Genomic DNA, 10538 nt, shown 5'->3' with positions numbered 1-10538 from the left:
CAGAGCCTCTAGGTAGCAGAAGCCCCGAATGGCCGCTCAGAGCAGAGACACCAGCGCCATCCGCACACCCACCCGACTGTGATTGGAAAGAGAAACAAGTTTATTGTGTCTTAACCCGCTAGATTTGGGGGGTTGTCTATTTGCAGACACCACTCACTCGCACGTAGGACACGGGCATTTTCCTGACGGGGGGACGGAGAACTAGGAAGGTTATAGCGGGCAAGGCGTTCACCCGCACCCGGCCCCTCGCGGGGCTTAGTTCTCCTCCCAACGCCCTCGCCATGGGTGGACATCAGGGTCCCTTTCTCAGCCGAGGACGCCGAGGTTCGGGTCGCAAACACTCGCCCAAGTGAGGCGGGGCGGGGCTGGCCGGCGGCGCCGTCCGCGGCCGCACGCTGCCCCCTGGCGGCCAACTTGGGCACCAGCCACTCGGCCACCCCAGCCTCCCTTCGTCGGGGGAGGCGCAGGGAACTGCCTCTGGAAGCCTGGGGGGCGGTCTGCGTGCCCGGGGACGACCCCCTTCAGTGCTTCCAGGGACCCTGCAAGGGGTGTCTGTGTCTGCGCCCCTCCCGCAGCCACTTTGACGCTATCCGGGACGGTACCCGAGGGGGACGATGCAAACCCTGACAACACCAGCCACCTCAAGCCTGCCTGCTCGGGCGGGCTCCTGGCCTCATTAATCCTTCCAAGAACCCACGGAGGAGTGGGGGGCATTTCGATGCCCGCTTTGCTCCGAGAGTCGGAGAAGTTAAGCAGCCTGGCTGGGGTCACCCAGCGCCGGCGGCAGATTTGTGCCTTTCCCCAGCCCTGAGCCCTTCCACTGAACTTTCTGGAAGGGGCTGGTGAGCACAACAGGAAAGGAAGTCAAAGTTTCCCGGGTACACCTCCCCGGACACCCCCCAGACCCCAGAGCCAGAGGCGGCATCTGTGGGGGTTACGGCCCTGCCCAGGGATGGCCGAGCCCTCGGGTGCACCCCACCCGAGGGGTGACCCAGTCCCGCCCAGCCCGTCTGCCTTCCTCTGTGCTGGCCTTGACCTGTCCCCTCGCACCCCACCAGGGCAAAGCCCTCACTGCCTCACCCCTCTCCCCCGGCCCTCGGGGGTGCCCGCGCGGCCGTGGAAGGGCCCCCCCTTTGGCCTCAAGCCGCATCCCCCAGCCCCGGTCCTTCAACAAGGCCCTGGACAGGCCATGCGAGACCCCCCCTGGGAAGGCCGGGGCCCCGAGCCCCCCTTCTCCTCCATGAGATGGGGCCTGGAGGCCCCGCGGGTGTGGGGAGTTACAGATTAACCAGCCAGCCCCCAGCGGCAGGCGGCGCGGCGGCTCTGCGCCCGCGGAGGGGGAGGCTTTCCGGCGCCTTGGCGGGGGCCCAGCGCCGGGCGCAGCCAGCTTTCCTCCCGCACCAAGTTCCCGCGCTCGGCTCGCCCCGCCCCGCCCCCCTCCCAGCACGGGCTGTTCCCGCGGCGGCTGCCAGGCACGTCCTCCGCAGGTGCCGGCCTCCCTCGGTGACGCGTCCACATGCCGCGCAGCGCGGCTCGAAAGCTCCGATTACAGGGGCTGCCTTGTGCGCGGGGGGCCGGCCGGGTCCTCACGGCCCGGGCTCCGGCGGGAGGGGAGGCGGGCGCAGGGAACAGCCCTGGACGTGAGCGCCGCGAGGCCCATCTCCCAAAGGCCCAGGCGCTGCTCCCCTTCGGGGTCTCGAGCGGGGGCACCCCTCATCCCAGCTGGCGCAGGACTTTCCTGTTTCCAACAAAGAGCGTCCCAGAAACTCTAGACCATTGTGGTCAACCATCCCAGCTCCCACCCACCCCCACCTCCCAGCCCTGGCCAGACCCTCCCAGGGCTGGAGAGGGGGCCCAGGGTAGGGGGCAGGCACTGGAGGGTCTCAGGGCCGGGTGGGGACCTGTCTCAGACATCTCTATGGCCAGCTCTGAGCCCTACCAGTGCCCCTCCAACCCCCCACCCCCTAGCCACCCCTCAGGGCGCAGACTGGACAGCCCCAGGCCCCTGGCTCACTCTGCCAGGGAAATAGCAAGAAAAAGGAATGTGGGGTGAACCGATGCCCCCTTCCCAGGTCTCCTGGCCACCACACCCCCCAACTTCCTGTCTAGTCTTCTTGGGCTGGTGAGGACGCCTCGGAGTCAGCGTCTTCCGCTCACCCGGTACACCAAGGACCCCCACCTCCCACGCTGCTTCCAACACACCCACACAGCGTTCAGAACAGCCAGAAATGCCAGGAAGAAGTGAGGGGCCCTGTCCACACCCCGTTCCTCCCCCATGCAGGGGCCTGGCCGTGCGGTCACAGGGGAGCAGGAGGCAGGCGCCCCCGTGCCCCCAGGCCCAGGGGACCTCAGCTTGGACATTAGCTGAACACCTACTACTGGGCACACACTGGGCCGGGCACGGGGTGCGAGCCGCGGCTCCCACGGCGAGCCCCGCGGTGGCGGAGCAAGCTCCCGGCCTCCGCCGGGCGGTCAGCACCTCGTTCGCTCCCTCGGTCATTCACCCGTCCACCACGCGCGCCCACTCCTCCTGGCTGGGCCTCCACGGCCAGTGGCAGCTGCTCAGGACCAGGTTAGAGTTAAAAGCAGGCCGAGCCCTGGCGGGTCAGGGCTGCACAGAGTAGGGGCTCAGAGGAAGGGGTGCCCAGCCCCTCCCTCCCCCAACAGCTCAGGCAGGGGGTAGGACTGAGATGGGGGGGCAGGGAGGCCCTGGGCCACCTGCCAGACCAGTCCTGCCACCTCCTCACGCGCTGCCGGGCGGCCACAGGCGGAGGCCCAAAGCTGGGCGCCTGCTGCCCCCTGGTGTTCACAGACAGCACTGCTGCCAGCGGCCTGCCCGCCAGCCGCACTGGAGACTGGGAAAGAGGCCCCCAGCCCCACACGGCCTCTCTGCTCACCTCACTCTCTGTGACCCCCAAGTCTCAAGTCTAAGGTGGGGGTGTCTTGCCCACTGTGGAGAGGGGAAGCTTTATTTTCAAAAAAAAAAACAAAAAACCAATACCCCTAGGTGCTGGGGGGGCTGTCATTCACACCTTAGTGGGAAATAGCACAAGGTAAGGGGCACGGGGCCAAGAGGCCAAAGAGCAAGGAGGGGAGAGGGGAGGGACCGAGGGAGGCTAAAGACCCAAGGTGAAGGCCGCCCCACCCCTCGCCTCCCCTCCCCTCCCCTCCCCTCGGCCCCTTCCTCCTTCCCTCCCTCCTCCCCCCAGCTCCTCCCCTTCCTCTTCCTGCCCCGTAGCCCCTTCTGCCGGCCGCCTGCAGCCCAGCGCCCTCTGCCTTCGATCCTCCACCAGTGCTGCCGCTCAAAGCCCCCAAAGGAGGGAGCTCTGAGGCTGCCCTGGGCCTCCCCGTCAGGCCTGCACCTGCCTAGCCCCGCCCGCCATCGAGGGCCTGGGCGACCACAGCGGGTACACTCAGAACCTGAGCTCCGGCCGCTTGCAGCACCTCCGCCCAAAGCAGTAATCGTGACTCCTGTTGCCTGGCTGGGAGCTGGGGCCCGTTGGGGATCAGGGCACACACAGGCCCTTCCAGGCAGGAGTGTGGCCAGGGAGTGCCAGACAACAAAGCAGGCCTGACGGATGCGTGTGCCCCACAATCTCCATCAGCTGTCACACCCCCCAAATAAATCTACCACCTAAGGGAACCTCGTGGGCCACCAAGGAAGGCCTGGGGTCCACCTCCAAGCTGCCCACAGTTACTGACGTGAGCCATGCTATGATGGCAGGCAGTGGGGCATGAGCCCCCACCAGGGCCCACCCCGGGTTTGGGGTGAGAAGGAGCCTGGGAAGGGAGGGGGCCCAGGCGGGGAGGTGGGCACGCACGGGCCCTGAGCCCCTCACAGCTGGTGCTCAGGGTGAGCAAAGAATGAGCTGGAGCTGGAGGGGGCTGCGAGGGACAGGCCACGTTGGGAGAGTTCTGGCGACCCCGAAGGGTCCCAGCTCAGGGATCCTGCGACTGAGTAGTGATGTGAGGGTCACCACCAGAGGCTGGGAGGAGGGTGAGGACGGGCCTGGTGAGCCCGGCGGGGCTGAGGGCCCGGGTCAGAGAACTCTGGGGCCCTGGGATGCGGGGGCCGGGCTGACGGAGTGAGACGGGGCACGGTGGCAGCAGAGTCTCCATGGCACTGGGGCGATGGAGGGAGGGGAGAGGCAGCGGGGCCCTCGCTAGGGGCCGGGGAGTATGGCCGGCCACAGACCACGGCTGCCCCCAGGGTGCTAGTGGGCCCAGACTTCTGTGGGTGGCATCTAGCTTTTCTACCTCTGGCCACTCCGTGCTGGCAGCATTCACTCAGGAAGAATGGGGCAGGGGGCCAGGCAGGGGGTGCTGCCTGGAGTCACACGGGGTGACGGCCTCTCCCCTCTGTGTGACCTGGGGCACACGGCTTCATCTCTCTGTGCCTCTGCTCTCTCATCGGCGAGGCCCCTGACGAAGGTCGACGGCTGTGTGCACGTGTGCTGGCACAGTGTCCCTTTCCCTGAGAAGCTGGCATCGCCCACATCATTCCCGATCTTTCGCCGCAGCCTGGGGCGGGGGGCAGGGCACAGCCCCAGCACCGGCCACCCCTCCGGCTGCCGTTGTAATGAAGACTGGACAGCTGTTCTGAGCCCAGAGACAGGGCTGATGGCGGGATCCGGCCTCCAACAAGGCCTTGCGTCCCCGGTGACACGCAGCCCCCTGTCAGACGCAGGAAACTAACTGCGCGATGAGCCGCATGGACAGTGCTCCCACCCCACTGAGTCCCGGGGACTCCGGGAGGCAGACCGAGGACTCCGCTCGTCCCACTGGCCGCGCACAGGCCTGGCCCCTGGTGGACGCTGGTCAGTGCCCAGCTGGTGGCGCGTCCTCTCTGTGCCAGGCAGCCCCGTGCCGCGCCCTTTGTGTGAACTGTATCTCATTCAGCCCTCACCAGGATCCTATGGGACAGGGATTGCTGTTGTCTGCATCTCAGAGGTGGGGACAACAGGCTTGAGAGGACAAGATCCGTGGCAAGGCCTGGTGACTCATGGGGATGCCAGGCAAGCAGAGCTGGCTACGGGGCCGGTCTAGCCCCAGCTCGGCCACCGTTGGCCACTGAGCAGCCCCGCGACTATCCAGTCGGGACCCGTGATCTGCGTCCTCGCCCGTGTCCACGCGTTTAGCCAGCAGACGTCTCTCTCCTTGGGACCACCACTCCGGGCGCGTGGGCGCGGGCCTGGCCTCCGGCTCCCCGAAAGTGCTTCCTGCTTCTCTCCGCATTCTCCGCCGGGTCCCCAGTGGACGGAGGTTCTAGGAGACGCTGGGTGTGGGACGGAAGGACAAAACGCTGTCGGGAGAGCCGCGTCCACACCGCCCGGTGGGCCGCGTCTCCCCCAGCCGGGCCTGGCGCTCGGGCGCATGGCTGGCCTCTGAGCCTCGCTCTCCTGTGTCCCACGGCCTTCCGAGGGCCTGGCCAGGCCGGACCACCAGCAGCCAGCCGCTGGCCCCTCGGCCTCCCTGGACGGACACCCCGCCTTTGAAGCTGCTATTCCCGCCCAAGTACAGAAGTTGGGGCGCGGCATCCCTTGGGGGGCCTGGGGGGGCCCGTGACCTCGCGGTGCCCACCCCCACGCCGCTGCTCGGGCTGCGCACCCCCTGTCTTTCCTTTCTTCTTCCACTCCAGGTCAAGGTCCAGAGTGAGTCTATCTGGCCTCCAGGGAGCCATGGGCACAGGGGGGCCGCCCTCCCCGCTTTGTCTAGGGCTGTCGTTCTCACGTGGGAAGCCCCACTTCCCAGGCAGCCAGGGTGCAGGGGTCTGTGTGCGGGGCGACCCCAAGGCAGGGGCCCCTGCTCTTCCTCTCCTCTGGTTGTGGAACAAACAGGACGGCCACCCCGCGGCGTACCCCAGCTGTCACCCGAGGGCCCCTGGTCTCATGTCCGGTCTGCGTGTCCGGTCTGCAGGCCTCTCGCCTGGACACCACCCTCGCAGCCTTCTGTGCCATCGAGACCTGTATCTCTCTCACTTGGGGCCACCACCTGGCATGAGCCCCTGGAGTGACCCCACCCCACCGCACGGGACCCCGCGCGCCAGCACTGGGCCCAGTACGGCAGAGCTCAGCGGGTGAGCGGTGGGCCTCTGTCCCCTGCACAGGCCGCGGCGCCCCCTCCGCCTGGACACTGGGGTGTCCGGGTCACCAGAGGCAGGCGGAGACACCTCTGCTGGCTGGCGTGGCCTCCTCCTCCAGGAAGTGCCCACGACTTGCCCCCAGAGCAAATTGGAACTGCGTGAGGCCCAGGCCCTGCCCCCTCCTCGAGAAGCCCCTGCCCAGACTCCAACCCCAGCAGTCTACTCACGGGCCCCAGTTCTAGAAGGTTCCTTGGCACGTGCTAGCCCAGCCCTTAAGGGACAGCCGCAGAGGCACGTCACGCCCTTCCTCCTGGACCCTTAACCCGACCACCCCCAAGATGGGGCTGGCACACTGTGGCCGGGCCCCACGCCTGCAGCGGCTAGGTGCCCTTCTTCAGGCCGTGACACCAGGGACACCAGGCTGGAGTCTGAATGACAGAGACAGGGACAGGACAGATGCTGCTGTGAGGGTTGGCGCCCCTGCTGGCCAAGACCTGAAACTGCATGTACCCCCGCTGAGAAGGTGAGGGGCAGGCAAGGGACCCCCCTCAGAAGCTGCCCCTGCCCCGGCCCAGCCCCAGCCAAAGCCTGGTTGGTGTCCCCAAAGAGATGACCTGAGGCAGGATTTCCCTCGGGGCATAGCAGAGTAACAAGCGCTGTCGTGAGCACGTACCACGGGACCCGTCCCAAGCCATCTCGTTCTGTTAGCACCCCAAAACCACCTCCATGCGAAGGACACCTCGATTCACACCTGCATTCAGACCCCCGCCCTGTGCCGCACCTGTGTGCTACCCACGTCCCCACCCACTGGAGCTCTGAGTGCTGGCAGGTCCCCCCCACAGAGAGCCCGCCACCTCCCCAACGCCCCCCCGCCAGGTCCCCTTCTCAGCTGGCGGCTGTTCCATACCCCGGGTGTGCAGAGCCCCAGCCTGGGACCCTCCACTGCTACCTCCCACCCGCACGCTCATCACCCCAACAAAATCTGCCCTTTGCTGCTCCCCAGTCTCCGATAAGCACTTTGGCCAAAGGTCCCTTCGAGAACACCAGGCAGGCTCAGAACCCCGTGACGGCACCTCCGCCCACAGAGCAAAGCCCACCTGCTCACGGCAGCGACGTCTGCTTATGCGTCACACACGCCGGGTGATGTCTGCCCTGGCCCACCCACGCACACACGCGTGCCCACGCACAGAAGCCCTCAGGCACACTGGAATGCGAGTCACAGTCAATCCTGTTGGCTGAATGTCCTGAGCATGGGGCACAGAGTCCAGCACACAGTAGGTGCTCAATAAACGCGTGTCGGTTCCAGCGGGGCTGCCTGTTTCAGGGCCTGTGCCGGATTCAGACGTCCTCTGGCCCCTCGGACCCTGCCAGCTCTGGGGTGCTCACAGGGTCTCACCGTCCAGCACACTTGAGCCTGGGTGTCCCTCCTCACAGTGTCCCTCCCACGCCCAGCCTCTCCGGGGCCCCGCAGGGCTTCGCTGTGGCCTGCGGGATACTCCGAGATCTGGGCCTCACGGCCCCTCCCCCCACTGCACATCTGTGCCCCCGACCCACCCAGGGTTCTTGGTTTGCAAACACCCCAAGCCTAGGCCTCGTCCATGCTGTTCTCTCTGCCTGCCGTGCCTTTCCCGTACCCGGCCAGTCTGCGTTCATCCTTAAGACTTCGTGGAGGCATCACCTCCTCCAAGAAGCCCTCCTCCCCAGCTCCGCCCCAGATGTCTCAGCTAGCCCAGATCAGTCCGGTCTGGTAGAACCATTTTCTCAGGGTCCTGGGGGCTGTGGGTCCTGGGGGAGCGCAGAGCGTTTGTTGAGTGGCTGAGTGAGTGCGTTGGCCACACAGGCCCACACCAAAGCTGCTTGCTCTGAAAGAGGTTCTGGGCTCCCAGGTGCTGCTCCCCCCACCTCCAGCCCGAAAGGCAGCCTTCCCACACTCCCCGAAGACCAGGAAACTCCCCGACCTCCTCGCTGAGCCTGTCGGGACAAACGCCCCTGCAGAGATCCAATTGCTTCTGCCCCAACCAGTTCGACACCGTTCACAGGCCCTGCCCGACCCAGGACGGTGAGGTGCGTAACAGCGGCTCTGTCCCCGCCCCATGCAAGCACCCGGGGCCCCCGGCGGCCCTGTCTGCCCCTGGTCAGGCCGAGATCTCTCATCCCTGACCTCTGCTGGGGGTGCCCAGGAGGAGCCAGCACACATTCCGACCTCCGGGCCTGTCCTGGAGAGCAGCCAGGCCGGGAGCCCAGTGGGCCTCGGGGCTCCAGACCCTCCTGGGGACAGTCTGTACCCCGCCCGCATGGGGTATGGAACCATCCAGACTTCAGTCCTCCCCCAGCAGCCATGACTCTGACATCGGAGACCGGGGCCACCCCCTTCCGCAGGCCAGCCTTCTGTGCAGTCCTTCGAGGACAGCCCGCTGACTCCCCTGCTGTACCCTGGACCCCCAGCATCTCTGAGCGGGCAGAGAACGGGGCGCCCTGTCAGACACAGACGGAGGGGAAGACGGGAGGGGAGGGCTGGATGCCGACACTGACCACGTGGACAGGTGACTGCACGGGACAGAACCGTGAGCTCTTCATTCTGTCAGGCCCCAATCGTGTCACATGGATCGAAGGCACGGATTTCCAATCAGGCCCTGAGGAATGGTGACCAAGGATCAAAAAACAGTGACTGGTTCACGTTCAGGCATCGTCCTCGTTTTCATCCTTATAGTTAGAGCCTTGGGCGTGTGCGCTGGGCCGCAGTCCAACTCCAGCACAGGCCCGCGGTGCCCAGGGGTGGCCGTGAGCCACGCCCCTGCCGACTCCGGGCCAACCGGCACCTGGTGCCCGGTGCCTGGACTTTGGCCCGCCCTCCCAGCCCTCCCAGTCCTCCCCGGGCACTGCAAGAGGGGCTCCGAGGCCGGCTGCCCTCCTCTCTCAGGCTCCTTGCTCCCTGAGGTTCTCTGTTCTGCTGAGCTGGACTTAACATGGCAGAGTGGACTTTGGTTTTGACATTCAAGCCTGTGGCCGGTCTCTGAGCTGCTGGACACCTGGTTACGTCTCTGGTGAGTCATGCCAGGCGCAATGCAGTCTGCGTGCTCCCCGGGGCTCCCCACGGCTGTAAGCCCCCTCCCACCCAGCCCCCAACTCTCCAGAGGGACAGCTTGAAGCCATGAGCATCTGCTCTGGTGACCTGGGGCCAAGGGGGCGAGGTCACCGCAGTGTGACATGGGGACAAGTACCAGCTCTGTAGCCCCCTGGTCTGTGGGGTAGGTCCCCCTCCTGCACCCCTGTCCCCTGTCCTTACACCCCATGCCCCTCCTGTGGGTCTGCCTGCCACCTCCCCCTGCTCTCTACCCCTCCCCCCTCCTATCCTTCTTCCCAGCCCCTGTCCCCTCTCCTTCCACCCCGTGCCTGGTCTGGACACCAGGTACTCCTTGAAAGCTCAGAGCTCCTGCCTTTCACGCCAACCTGGGAGAAATGGGGTATCTGAGAGCCTGGGCAAAGTCAGGCCAGGGAGAAAGGAGGCAGCCTGGGTTGCCTGTGCAGGGGAGCAGGGCCACCTCGGGGCGTGTCAGGCTGAGCCGGTCTGTCGCCCCACCCCCAGGCCCTGCCAGAAGCTCCCTCGGGCTGTTAAAACGAGGAAGGTAGGCCTCTGGTGACCAAAAGCTGCTGCACGTGCTGGGGTGCACCGTAGGCCTCAGGAGTCCCGCCCCCTGCCCAGGCACAGGCTCCCAGGTTAGCCCCACACCCTCAGGAGGCACCTACCTGCGCTGCAGTCAGCAACCAACCTAGCTAGGCCTTGTCTCCCTCTAAAAATGGGGTGCCGTGCCTTCCTGTGTAAGGTATGTGTGGGGAGGGCGGGCCCCTGTCTCCAGCCCCATGGTGGCTGTGTGCCCAGACGCCTGGAGCTATCAGTTATGAAGGGACAGGGACACCTGCCACGCTCTCTAAGGGCGCCTGGCCGGGGTCCTGAAGCGCTGTCCTCTCCTGCAGTGAGGCCAGGCCGGCACCACCGCCACCCACCTCCCGCCCAGTGACTCAGCACCGTCGCCCAGCACAAGAGGACTTTTGACTCCGCCTATTCCACCACCCTCCAGCTCGGGTACCTACCAGGTTTCCTGTGCCCAGGATGCAGGGAGCTAGGGCCCGCAGGGGCCAGTCCCCTGCCGAGATGGGCGCCCTGGGCTGGCCCACGACCCTCCTGCTCACCTATGCGCTGGCCACCCTGGAGTTCACGTGCCTCTTCATGCAGTTCTCTGTCCTGCCGGTGAGTGCCTCCTGCCCCGGCAGCCGGCCGCCAGCCTGCCCTCGCCTGCCGTCTCGTTGCCCACCTGGGCCACGGCAGGGGCAAGGGGTGGGGGCCTGATGCTGCTCTGGCCCCTCTCTCTGGGGGCCCCTTGCCACACTGGAGCTGAGCAAGTTAAGAGACCCAGGGACTGTGCCTCTTGACTCCCATCAGCATGTCCTGGACTCC

At 66.4% G+C, this 10538-nt stretch overlaps 1 protein-coding gene and 1 long non-coding RNA gene across 2 annotated transcripts in view; one reads left to right on the top strand and one right to left on the bottom strand.

The window, feature by feature from the left end:
- Positions 1–4316: 4316 nt before the first annotated feature.
- On the bottom strand, positions 4317–10062 carry LOC111746420. The gene is made up of 3 exons (XR_002783090.1): positions 9830–10062; positions 8522–8715; positions 4317–4327 (listed from the first exon to the last, which is right to left on the bottom strand). It is a non-coding gene; the product is annotated as an uncharacterized LOC111746420 (long non-coding RNA).
- A 77-nt stretch (positions 10063–10139) lies between these two features.
- The window catches only part of SLC22A18 (solute carrier family 22 member 18), a 24870-nt gene continuing 24471 nt past the window's right edge, over positions 10140–10538 (top strand). The window contains exon 1 of the mRNA XM_023537369.1: positions 10140–10331. Coding sequence (XP_023393137.1) covers positions 10194–10331 — 138 coding nt within the window. The 5' untranslated portion in view covers positions 10140–10193. The remainder of the gene's footprint in view (positions 10332–10538) is intronic.

Source organism: Pteropus vampyrus, unplaced genomic scaffold (genome assembly GCF_000151845.1).
Source record: "Pteropus vampyrus isolate Shadow unplaced genomic scaffold, Pvam_2.0 Scaffold187, whole genome shotgun sequence".
NCBI lineage: Eukaryota > Metazoa > Chordata > Mammalia > Chiroptera > Pteropodidae > Pteropus > Pteropus vampyrus.
The sequence above is the reverse complement of the archived record's forward strand: the minus strand, read 5'-3'. Positions and strand labels throughout refer to the sequence as shown.